The sequence below is a fragment of the Lotus japonicus genome, chromosome 6, assembly GCF_012489685.1.
Source record: "Lotus japonicus ecotype B-129 chromosome 6, LjGifu_v1.2".
Taxonomy (NCBI): domain Eukaryota; kingdom Viridiplantae; phylum Streptophyta; class Magnoliopsida; order Fabales; family Fabaceae; genus Lotus; species Lotus japonicus.
In genome coordinates this window covers 65240664-65254089 of record NC_080046.1, presented here as the reverse complement: position 1 = coordinate 65254089, position 13426 = coordinate 65240664, and the positions used below count along the sequence as shown (strand labels likewise).

Sequence of the window (13426 nt, the reverse complement as noted above, 5' to 3'; positions counted from 1 at the left end):
TTCCAAGTTAGTGGGTAAGGGTTTTAGGATAATTCATTCCACTGTCAGAATCGATTCCGATTCCGATTCCGATTTCGGAGATGGCGACGATTTCGCAGGAGCTGTACCCATCGCAAGACGATCTTCTCTACGAAGAAGAGCTTCTCCGAAACCCCTTCAGCCTCAAGCTATGGTGGCGTTACCTCATCGCTCGATCTGAATCTCCCTTCAAGAAGCGTTTCATCATCTACGAGCGTGCCCTCAAAGCTCTCCCCGGAAGCTACAAGCTCTGGTACGCTTACCTCCGTGAACGCCTCGACCTCGTTCGCAACCTCCCCGTCACTCACTCCCACTACGATTCCCTCAACAACACCTTCGAGCGTGCTCTAGTCACTATGCACAAGATGCCCAGGATCTGGATCATGTATCTTCAAACCCTAACTCACCAGAAGCTCGTTACGCGGACGCGGAGGACGTTCGATAGAGCTCTCTGCGCGCTACCGGTGACCCAGCATGACCGCATTTGGGAGCCTTACCTTCTGTTTGTCAGCCAGAAGGGTATCCCCATTGAGACCTCGCTTAGGGTTTATCGCAGGTATTTGAAATATGACCCTTCTCATATTGAAGATTTCATTGAGTTTTTGGTTAATTCTAGTTTATGGCAAGAGGCTGCTGAGAGGTTAGCTTCTGTGTTGAATGATGATCAGTTTTATTCCATAAAAGGGAAAACCAAACACAGGCTTTGGTTGGAGCTTTGTGATTTGCTTACTAGGCATGCCAATGAGGTTTCTGGGTTGAATGTAGATGCTATCATTAGGGGTGGGATTAGGAAGTTTACTGATGAGGTGGGTAGGCTTTGGACTTCACTGGCGGAGTATTACATTAGGAGGGGTTTGCATGAGAAGGCCAGGGATGTGTTTGAGGAGGGTATGTCCACGGTCGTAACAGTCAGGGATTTCAGTGTCATATTTGATTCGTACTCTCAGTTTGAAGAGAGCATGCTTGCTTATAAGATGGAAGAGATGAGTATGAGTGACGAGGAGGATGAAGAGGAAGATGGGGTTCAGGACAAGGTGGAGGAGGAAGAGGAAGATATTAGGTTCAAAGTGAAATCATCCCTGGAGGAGTTCGAGAAGGCTATACACGGGTTTTGGTTGAATGACAAAAATGACATAGACTTGAGATTGGCTCGATTCGACTACCTAATAAAGAGGAGGCCAGAATTGGCTAATAGTGTGCTTTTGCGTCAGAATCCTCATAATGTAGAACAGTGGCACCGACGGGTGAAGCTTTTTGAGGGTAATCCTACTAAGCAGATTCTCACTTACACGGAGGCTGTGAGGACAGTTGATCCCATGCAGGCTGTGGGAAAGCCTCATACTTTGTGGGTTGCTTTTGCTAAACTTTATGAGGAGCACAAAGATCTCACCAATGCTCGGATCATATTTGACAAGGCAGTACAGGTCAACTACAAAACTGTGGATAATCTGGCTAGTGTCTGGTGTGAGTGGGCAGAAATTGAGTTGAAACACAACAATTTTAAAGGAGCACTTGAGCTTATGAGGCGAGCTACAGCAGAGCCATCAGTTGAGGTCAAACGTAGAGGTATTCTTAGTTGACCTTGTTTGAATTTTATTTTTTCCAGCATGCTGTACTTTATTTAGCCTTTAATTTTGTTATTTTGTTCATTTGGTGGAGTGTACTAACTTTTGATTTTTCATATGCTTTTCTCTTAGTGGCTGCTGATGGGAATGAACCCGTACAGATGAGGCTGCATAAATCTTTGAGGCTGTGGACCTTTTATGTTGATTTGGAGGAAAGCCTGGGTAATTTAGAGTCTACTCGGGCAGTTTATGAGCGGATATTGGATTTACGTATAGCCACACCACAAATAATCATTAATTATGCATACTTTCTGGAGGTATGGAGCAATCCTTGTGTCATAGCAAAATATCTCGTCTCTTTCACCGGTTTTGACTGATTGACAAATTCTTACATTGATATATGCAGGAACACAAATACTTTGAAGATGCTTTTAAAGTTTATGAAAGAGGTGTGAAGATATTTAAGTACCCACATGTTAAAGATATATGGGTTACATATCTGTCTAAATTTGTGAAGAGATATGGAAAGACAAAATTGGAGAGAGCGAGAGAACTGTTTGAGAATGCAGTTGAAACGGTATGCACATATTTCTTTTGGTTGCTTAAATTTATGAGTTCTTGAAGTTTTTTATCTTCACAAGTTTTACGTTCATGATAGCTGAGTGGTTATGTTTAAAATGTGTCAAATATAGAGTAATCTTATTTCTCTTATGGTTTTTTGTTAATAAACCATCATCAATTGTCTGCTTGATCTCTCAGTATTGCTTGTCTTTTGTATGCTGTAATTTTATAATCATAAGTCAACATGCTCTTTTAGGGTTTTATGCAGTTTGAAGTGAATTTTGTTACTGTTCTTTTGCTGACAAAATAGGTACAAAGAAGACATTTCAATTAGAAGAAGAGGAATACTTCAGGTTGATTAAAATGGTTGTAAACTGTTTTCAAACTTGTAATTTGAAATTTACTACGCTTGGGGTCTTGTACATGTCAAATATGAAGAATTAGAGGTCTTGCATTGGGAAAATTCTTTGATGGAATTGGAATTGTGTGATTTTTGTGATCGGACTAATGAAATTGGTTTTCAACTGAGCACAATGAGGCATTAGATAGAGTGGTGGAATGTAGAACCCTTGGTTGTGAGATAATGTTTGATTGTCATCCTATGATCTTTGTTTTTGATAGGATCAGAACCTACATATGTTTAATAGTGGTTGAAATTTGAAGAATTAGGTAGAGTGAGGAGGCTACACTCAGAATCGAATAGTTTTACCCTGGAAGAATTGTCAGTACCTATCCGTTACCAAAAGCAACTTGTTTGTAGAATCACTCTTTGCCAAGCCCATGCTATGCACCGAACATAAATTACCATACACCCAACTGTGATCACACAAAATAGAGACAAACTAAAATTAGGGTGGATTGCAATCTAATACACTCGACCTGCTAATATCACATTTAGGAATTTATTCAAACAGTGGAGAGAATGATAGCTAGCCTAGATTCATCATATTCATTCACCCTTAGAGATCTACATCTTGATTGAAGAGTACAAAAATGGCATCTGAATGCTTCCATAAACTGATCCACTATACCGATTATGACACACAATTGTAAAAAAATGACAAACATTCAGTTGAGAAAAGCATGAGTTCAAGCCTGTTGGAAGGTGCTAACTGATGCCAAGATAGAACCACCAATCCAGTTCAGACACTATAATTCCTTTAAGTAGGTGTAACCACAATGATTTTCATACTGCTTGGAACAAGAGCTCTAATTTGCTTGCTCTTGCGACCAGTAACTACTCTGTTAAACCACACCTGCAAGTTCCAATGTAACAATGGCATAAAATCAGTCTTTTGAGGCCTCTGTACATGGCATTTCTCTCTCTCTCTCTCTCTCTCTCTCTCTCTCTCTCTCTCTCTCTCTCACACACACACACACACACTATCTCTGAACAACAAGGTTTTTTGCTTAAACTAGAAATGAAAATGAGTTTTTTGTGTGTTGGGGTTAGGATAATTTCATGTGTAAATTAGGATTGAGATTATGATTTGGGTAATGAACAGATCTTGTAGGATCAGGGTATCTGTAAAAATGAAATTGCTTGAAGAAATGCATCATAAAAATGCAACTGTCCCGGTTTTTATCTGTAAAGAAATGCATCATCATAACAAGTAATTATTTTTTCATATTTGCAGTATATGATGATGGTATTTAATTGTCTGATTATGTGTTTGTGTCAAATATTAATTTTGAATGCTGATAATGTATTTTAAATTTCTAATGCTAACCTAATCCTTCTTTTGGGTCATACATGTCAAACAGGCCCCTGCTGATCAAGTGAAACCTCTCTACCTGCAATATGCTAAGCTGGAAGAGGACTATGGACTTGCTAAGAGAGCTATGAATGTTTATGCTCAAGCAACTAAAGCTGTACCTGGTAATGAAAAGCTAAGCATGTATGAAATATTCATTGCTCGTGCAGCTGAGATATTTGGTGTCCCCAAAACAAGGGAGATCTATGAGCAGGCTATTGAATCTGGTCTTCCCGACAAGGATGTCAAAACTATGTGTTTGAAGTATGCTGAGCTGGAAAAAAGTTTGGGTGAAATTGATCGTGCCCGTGGAATATACACATTTGCCTCTCAGTGTGCAGATCCGCGATCTGATCCAGACTTTTGGAACAAGTGGCATGAATTTGAAGTTCAGCATGGAAATGAAGATACATTCAGAGAAATGCTTCGCATTAAGCGCAGTGTCTCTGCAAGCTACAGCCAGGTACTATAATTTTTCATTTTTCCTTTTTCCTTCAAGTCTGTCAATTTAGATTTTTGCATTTGTTCTAATCTTCTGCTGTTTTTTTTTTCAGACACATTTTATACTGCCCGAGTATCTGATGCAGAAGGATCAAACTGTAAATCTGGATGAGGCGAAAGACAAATTGAAGCAGGCTGGGGTCCCTGAGGATGAAATGGCTGCTTTAGAAAGGCAATTAGCCCCAGCAGTTGACAATGGTCTTTCAAAAGACAGAAAAGTAGGGTTTGTGAGTGCTGGAGTGGAATCACAGTCAGATGGAGGAATAAAGGCCCGTGCAAATCATGAGGATATCGAGTTACCTGAAGATAGTGACTCGGATGATGATGATGACAAGATTGAGATTGCACAGAAAGATGTTCCTTCTGCTGTTTTTGGTGGTTTGATCAGACAGAGAGATGAGGATGAAAACAATGGAGAAGTAGATGGTGCAAAAGAAAATGAAAATGAAAGCCGGCTTGGTGCACTTGAGAGAATGAAAAGGCTAAAACGAAACTAAATGTTGGGTCACAGCAAATTTTGATAGCAGTGAAATGAAATTAATTTTGTTGGTATGTATTTTGTACTGACAGCAATCTAACTAGTGTGCTTTGACTGTATCTATTTTAGATGTGTACATTTTACAGTGAAGTGCAGTTCTTAAGCTCTGATGCCTTGCAATTAAATGAAATTTCAGCTTCCAGCTCCATAAGTGCCAGAAAAATTGTGTTACTATTTATTAGTAATGTTTGCTTTACCTGGAAAATTATTGTGGACTACTTTTAGGTACGTTCAGATCAGATATAGTCGGTGTATATGATAACAATAGTTTTAATTTCGCTCTTTTATTGTTTTTGTAATTTTGTTGCGGTTTTTCTCTGTCATGGGCTGTCTTTACTCACAAAATGTTATTGGTCGATGCTTGACTTTGCTCCATTGAAACTTCGCAATAAATCTTCGATTTTAATAAAAACGTTGTAATAAATAGTGTCCACAATTGACGAAACACACTTGTATTCAAAATGGACTTTGGTTTCTTCTTTCCACATTTATTTCAAATTTTTGCTAAATTATTTATATCCTACTCAAAATTCACCTTATCACTGAAAAGTCAAAACTAATACATAAAACGTCTGATAGTTTACAAATTTCCTATACTTTAGTCTTATTTTCATCATGTATTTCGTTAACCTATTAATCAGATCAACTGTTAATTGTCACTTCTTATGAAGTACTCTAGCCTATATACATACTCGTTCTATTTATCACGGTGTAGGGAAACCCTCATTTTATATATGCATTCCTTTCTTCTAGCATAGTAATGGTTTAAACTATCAAGTAATTAGATTACAAAAGCATTTATATTATGTTAAAATAAGTGAATAAGTACGATTTAGAAATAAAAATATAAAGAGTTTTAGAGCAATTTAACTTTAATTTTTAATAATTTTAATGGACCAACATTAAGTTCTAGCACAATTGGTAGATAGCTGAGCTTGACAATTTAATCAATGGTTCGATACCTAGACGATGTTTATAAAAAAATAATTTGTCAGGAGATATTTACCAACTTAATGTGATCTTCTAGTCTTAAGAAAATTAGTCTTATAGCTGCACCAAATGTGAAATTTTGGTTGAATGTTTTTTTAAGGGTGGACTTTGACATTTGATTTTTAGTTGTTATAGGTGATTTTGAAAGGTAGACTAATATAATGTCACATCTTTCTAGCGTGTACGTTCAAAATATTAACATGGTCGACATGAGTTTATTTTATTAAGGCTTGCTTTCATTTTTTGGTAAAAATATAGTATAGTGCTTTGTCCAGTAAGTAGATTAGTACAATGATGCATATACCCAAGACGTAAGCAAAGGAAATATCAAATTGATCATCATCACAGTCACAGCCTTCCATTCATGGTACTAGATATTATACCCGTGTTTTCAATATTTTTAACATTAAATAACAATGATTATAGTTTAAATTATTACATAAATATTACAATAGTTTTTATTTTAAAATAAATAATAATAATTTCCCTTAACATTTCAATAATTTCAAAAAAATATACTTTTCAATAAATAGTATTGGAGTTCTCTTTGTAAATAATTAATATTACTCAAATTTAATAATTAATATTTAATAATCAACATTGGATCATTTTTAAAATTTAATTAATTAATTATTTAATAATCTGAAAATAATACACTCCAGTTGAAAAAAAATTAAGCAAAATTTTTTTAATGACATCAAAATAGTTGTTTTACCATTTTTTTTATTTTTTACCGAGAAAATCATTTTTTGGGAAGGGCGATCACAATTTCCCAAACAGGTTTACACATGTTAAAATTAAGAAAAATAAAATAATTTCATCTTTTTCAACTATAATAAGATATAGATTAAGTATTATGTAGTAAATTTATATTTATTCAACTTCGGCCATAACGTTTTTTCTCTATTAACCTTGCTCAAAATCGTTTTTACTAATATATAATAAAATCGTAAAATTATATTGAGATTGTTTCTTCAAATAAATCACACATATGTTATAGTTAATAGTAAATACCTTATAGCTTCATTTTTTAATTTAAACAATTTTATCTAAATTATTTATTGATAACATTATTTTGTCATTAATCAAGTTTATTTTTAGTTATTTTTCCCTAATGCAAAATTCAAGTCAATTTTTATGTTTATGAATATTATTATTCAATTTAGATAATTGAATTACTTTTGACAATACAAATTTTTTCAGTTTTTTATTTTATTATTTAATATATTAATTACAAAGAAATTTGCTATGACTTCCTTTATTTTACTACAAAGGTAGGAAGATTTTACTGCTTAATGCATTTAATTAATTTTTTATGATAATTAGATTAAAAAATAAATGACTATGACTAAAATATTTTAAAAAAAATATTTTTGTATCTAATTAAATATTTTATCAAATCGTTGTATTAACTCGTTTTAACCGTCCTACCTCAAATAAAAATGTGGTTTTTTTATATTAGAGTGTCTTGTTTCATTTTTCTTCACTCTTTTTTAGAAAACTAAAGTGTTAAGTTTCAGGAGTCTTTTGTCATCTTCTATTCTACCTTATACAACAAACATGGAAATTAATTGACTAACTAATTGATCTAAAAAATGTATTGATCAGTTTTTAGTTTAGTTTAATGTATATGTAATCCAAAGAATTTTTTTTTGTTGTATTTATAATAAAATTTCAATTGAGTTATACATTTTAGTGGGTAGTTAAATAGCTAATGACTTAGACAAATTTATTCATTTTTAATATCAATCTTTTTTGCTTAAAAAAACAATTACTATTAACTATCTAATTTTTTTTTAGGAAGCACAAATAAATAAATAAAATTTATTAATGTAAAGTTAGTCAATTTCAGTTATTATTATTATTTACAAATTATCTCTGGTAGTAATTAATAATTGAATTAAAATAATATTAATATTTAATTTAAAATATGAGAAATTGAAAAGTTTAACAATTACTCATTAATAATTAATAATTAATAATAAGTGGATGTATATTAAAAGTTGAATAAAAATTTGTTTAAATTTCATTCTTTAATGCATTTAATACTTATAGCTCAAGTGAGCTTTACATATATATATATATATATATATAGATTAATTAGATGCAAGCACGAACAAACACATTCCTAATTAAGTTCCCTATATAGGGTGTGTTTGTTTTTCAGTTGAGACATTCAAAAGTACTTTCGAATCGTATGTAACTTTGTGCCAATATGTTTGGCAAATTAAAAATCACATTCACCCAACCCACTTTGACCCAAACTCTGTTTTAGAAGGCTATATATAAAGGATGGACGACTGGGGAAAGAGAACAATTTCATCACTATGACAATTTTATCCTTCATTATTATGTCTCTCATGAAACAGTAAAATTATTATATAATATTGTAGAAATTAAAAGCAATGATGTTCACTGTGACACGCACTGCGTAAAAGTCACATTCACCCAACCCACTTTGTCACTTCTACATTCATTCAACATACTTTCAATCCCAAACTCTATTTTAAAATAAAAGTATCCAAACATAAATCACATTACAACCAACCCACTTTGACCCAAACTCTGTTTTGCAAACCCACATTCACTCAAACTCTGTTTTGCAAACTGAAATCCAAACACACACATAGTTTCTATTTGTGTTTCTTTTTCTATGTTACAATATATCCATATTTTGCATACGTGGACCATATCAAAAATGAAAAATAAAAATTGTCTACTATATCTCTAACTCAACCATAATTTACATGGCCTTAAAAAAAAAACAAAACAAAACAAAATGCATGATGTAATGCTATACTCTTTTTCTTTTCTTTTGTAAATATGTAAATGCTATACTCTACACCTATTGAAATATTTACAATATTTTTTTTTTGTTAACTATAGTCTAAATATTCCTAGAAAATATGATTATGTTTGGAATTTGGACCCTGTTAAGGGCTACCACCACCCTAGTTAATGATTTGCATGTACTGATTCAACGACTCTTGTCTCTGCAACCTCATCTCCTCATTGAACTTGCGTATGAACGCTTCCACTCGCCGGTTCAACTCATCCTGACTCAGCGACGGTTCTTTCCTCAGCTTCACCGGCCGACTCAACGTCAAGTCCACGGCGGTGGCCGCTTCCGGTTCCGGTGGGTCCGTGTCCCCGCGGCTATGCCACGTGTCGCATTTCCTGACGTGCCTGCTCAATGGCATCGATCGACCCTCCGTTATCGCCTTCCACGTGTTCTCCAACGTCTCGTGATGCCGTTTCGCCTTCACCACCTTCAACGACCTTCCCCCTTTAACACAAATTCATCATCACCACCGCATGCACCACCACGCAAAACGACAAAAAAGTTAAGAATGAAATATGATAATTACCTTCAGGACTTGGTTTAAACGGTTTCCGGTGATGGAATCTAGAAGAAACGAGAGGCTTCTCCGCCGGTGATGGAAATTCCGGTGAGTCCATCCTCTGCAGCGCCATTCCGAGGTCGATTTCTTTCATCTCTTCTGGTTCTTCTTCGACTAGGATCGCCTTCACTTCGAGAACCGGTGGTTCTGGAAGTGAAGGAATAGTCTGCTGTTGAGAATTTAAGTGTGAGTTGGATTCGGTGGAGGAGAGATGGAACCGGGAGGAGGCCACGATGGAGATTATGATGGCGTTGACGATGACGTAGAGGTAAGGAGGCTGGAAGCACACGAGGATGAAGCTCCAGAGGAGAGGGAGGTGGGTGGTGGCGAATGGGAGAGAGGCGTTTATTCCGACAGCCGTGAAGATAACGGCGACGGTGATGAGGATTAGTTTGGGAGAAAGCATGGTGGTTCGCCGGAAAAAGTGGTGGAGGTTTGAGGTTGGTAATGGTAGGTAAGCTGAGTGTACAGTGAAGTGATCGATGTTGGAAAGGAAGTTGGGATTCAAAGAGAATTTATAGAGTGAGGAGAGTGTGGGGACGTGAGTCATGATGGAATATGAGCCGTTGGATTAACGGAATGGATTTGGGCCTGTGTGTGGCCCATTTGTTGGAAGTGGACCCTCCTTGCCTGCTTCTTCATTCACATTTCTCAGTTCTCCCATAACAAGTTGAGGGAGTACAGACTTGACTTGAGACTTGAGACTTGAGACTTGAGAGTGAGTGGTAGTGGTGACCCACCTTCTTTTTTCAATTTACATTTTTTTCTTCTGAAAATTTAATGAGTAATTACGTTTATTTACCAAAAAAATGTGAAACAATGATATAAGTACTAGTAGTAGATATGGACTCCCATTCTATTCTATATCATGGTTACTGATGGTGGAGCCAGTCCAACATTATCCAACTTACTTTAATTATGGTAACATGGTCATGAAAGGTGATTGTTTTCTATTCTGTTCTCACTTTCTAAGGGGGGATTAAAAGTTACTAGATTCTGTAAGCTTATGAATTAAGCTAACCAAATCTTACTTGTGTATCCAAATCGTAAAGTGTGTTTGTATGTTAAGGTTAAAACGGCCATAAGTACTTTGAGTCCAGTGGAGACTACAGACCAAGATGTATGTGAACATTTATACAAAAATAGTCTTAGTGGCAGGATTTCAATCATTTTACATAACTAACATAGCAAGGTGAGATAAAAAAATATTGTGTATATAAAAAAATAGAAAGTTTTTTCATTAATCTATAATTTTTCTATAATTAAAGGTTTGGTAAATGAGACTTATAATATTTGTTGATGAATTATTGGTAAACGAGGCTTGTACATATGTAGATTAATTATACATTATTGAATATAATCTCATATTTTTAATTTATTATTTTTATGAAATTTATCCACTATCATTTAATAGTTTTATACAAGCGTTCAATCACATAAAATAGTGTTTGTGTAAAAATTATTCATTAACCTAATTAGTATAGAAACTCTGTCGGATTATGGACTGTTAGCGTATTGAGCCGACCAAGACACGAATATCTCATTAGAATTTTAGTAGGTTGACTAGGTTCCGCTAACATGAGTTAGCCACCGGCAGAGGAATACATTTAGGTTCATTCCCCTTCGGCCTTCGCCTCATTATTAAGATGCACAAATCTTCTTTTTCCATATTAATTAATGTAATTGCTTATTTATTCGCTCCCCATATGATGTAATTGTTTGATTCCATCAATTGTAATCTTGAGAAATCTTAACTATATTAGGAGTGTCAAATAACCACTTTATCCCAAAAGCTTAAGCTGTTGTGTAAGGGCCACATTAATGGTTTTATATTATATTCTAACACGCCCCCTCACGCAAGAGCCCTTTGGGCTTGAAGCGTGGATAATTGCACAGGCCCACCTACCATGTGGGTAATTAAATTCCACTTTTTAATTAGAAAGTGAGGGGAGCAAGGATCGAACTCTAGACCTCTCGGTCATAGAGGCTCTGATACCATGTCAAATAACCACTTTATCCCAAAAGCTTAAGCTGTTGGGTAAGGGCAACATTAATGGTTTTATATTATATTCTAACAAGGAGCTTCTGCTTCTTCCTAACTAATAGTATATTCATTTGTTGGGAAATTTTAAAGCATTGTTGTGTTCAACTTACTTACCTTTATTTAGGATTTTATCGTGAATAAATTCTAATTAAATATATGTATCAAATGGAGAACAATGAAGATGACAAACATGTGAGCTTAAAAAGAAAAATAAATGTAGGTACATGCATGCATATAGCACACACGGTTGGGGAAGTTAACTAGTATTTGTAGTCCGTAATTAAGAAATCAACTTCCATTTGTTCATACTAGAATATAATATGCGTATATAATATTTCTTTGAGCGATCGAGCTTTTTCTAACTAATCCATGTATCTAAATTATAGTTGAACCCATCTATTGCCTGAACGCGTTTACAAACACACCAATAATCATCAGATATAATAAATTAAGTGCATGAATTATGATATGTAGATGATGAACGTAGTAAGCAATCACTCGTGTCTTTAGGGTGCTCACTATATAATTTTTTTATGGCCGGTAAGTTTACACTTCCCTCTCTAGTCATCTCTGCCTGAAAATCAAACAAAATTGGACAAGGATAGTCATTTTATTTTTCAGGCAAAATGAGGTCATCAGCTAGGAAGAATATTGACTTCTGGTCAGGGAACAAGGCTGGGGGACATGTGGACATTTAAGGTTATATACAAGGTTCGGTACATATATGTCCTTCAATATCATATTCTTACTCATTAATTACCTAATTAGTCATGGGTGGATATTAAGGTCACACGCGTCGGCCATCTTTAACTTTGAAAAATAAAAAATAAAAAACAAGAGAAAGGTCTTGTCTTGACAAGTATAAATAATAGGTTTTCATATATTAGGGTGGATAAATTCCAGTCACATAAATTAGTGACAGTTAAAAGATTGAGATTATTTCATGAGTCTGAAAAGCTTTGATTAAATATCTATGTTTGTCAATTATTTCAAATTTCATTTCCACTTATTTTTCTTTTCAATTTCTTTTTTGTTTTGTTTTATAATATCACTCATTATATCTCCAATTTCTCTATCTCACAGTGGGAATGAATTTGTAATCTCAACCATTTTTTTTCTTGAAAGGATCAAAAAATTTGGCAAGAGCTATCCAAATTCCTGAGATAGGCTTTCCTCTTGTAACCAGAAAAAATTCTTGAGATAGAGATTTCAAATTTGGTATGAAATAACATCCCATTGGCTAGGAAGTTATAGGATGGCAACATTTCCATACGTATTCTTAGCTATTCGATTTACTGCCTAGGTGTAATGGTTTATTTAGAATCTCTTAATGTATGTTAATTGAATACTCTTTAGTGGAATGAAAGCGATTATTTATCTCAATTCATAAGAAATATCTTTTACTTTTTATTTTGAATAATGAAGTGAATGCTAATGTTTACACTAACCTTTATATTATGTGGTTTTTGAACTTTTTAATTTTCTACAATATCCGAGAAGCAAAGTAGATTTTAACTGATTGACAATGACACTCGGATTAAATGCAAAATCTGAATTTGGAGTTTTCAAACCGCTAATTGAGGAGTTTCTGGATGGAATATACGCACCACAAGTTGATCCGGATCTTTGATATCCATGCAATTACCCACTTGTTAAGGCACACTTCTCAACTCTACCACCTGGTGCTTCTAGTTAAGAGATAAAATGGTCGGCTCAAGAAAAATACAAAAAAGCTATTAATTTCAGAGCTTTCTTAAAATTGATCCATAAAATTGACTCTTATGTGTTGGTCGGAAGGACGAAAGTGCCTTGCAATTGCATCAAAAAGTCCAGACAAAAACTCAAGTGTCATCCATCAAACCTCTACTGCTGGCAAGGTCAAGGAAACATTTGATTGGGTATAAGACAAGTATCACGTTCGAGCCGCGAACATACATATTCTGACATGGTTAATTAATCTTCCAGCTGATTGATTTTTTCATCCATAAGTTTCGAACTTCTTAAACTTGGGAGCTTGTAAAACTGTGATGTGAAATTTTATTATATTTAGTTAA

The 13426-nt window shown here is 34.6% G+C and overlaps 2 protein-coding genes across 2 annotated transcripts; one reads left to right on the top strand and one right to left on the bottom strand.

Moving 5' to 3' along the window:
* The first annotated feature begins 3 nt into the window (after window positions 1–3).
* On the top strand, window positions 4–5088 carry LOC130722542 (uncharacterized). Its single transcript, XM_057573293.1, has 5 exons — window positions 4–1584; window positions 1716–1900; window positions 1990–2160; window positions 3909–4361; window positions 4453–5088. The coding sequence occupies exons 1-5, from the start codon at window positions 81–83 to the stop codon at window positions 4894–4896; spliced, it is 2757 nt and encodes a 918-aa protein (XP_057429276.1). The 5' UTR covers window positions 4–80; the 3' UTR covers window positions 4897–5088.
* Window positions 5089–8535: 3447 nt separating this feature from the next.
* Window positions 8536–9809, bottom strand: LOC130723743 (uncharacterized). The gene is made up of 2 exons (XM_057574867.1): window positions 9296–9809; window positions 8536–9213 (listed from the first exon to the last, which is right to left on the bottom strand). Exons 1-2 carry the CDS (start codon window positions 9732–9734, stop codon window positions 8879–8881), a joined length of 774 nt encoding a protein of 257 aa, XP_057430850.1. The 5' UTR covers window positions 9735–9809; the 3' UTR covers window positions 8536–8878.
* Window positions 9810–13426: the final 3617 nt, after the last annotated feature.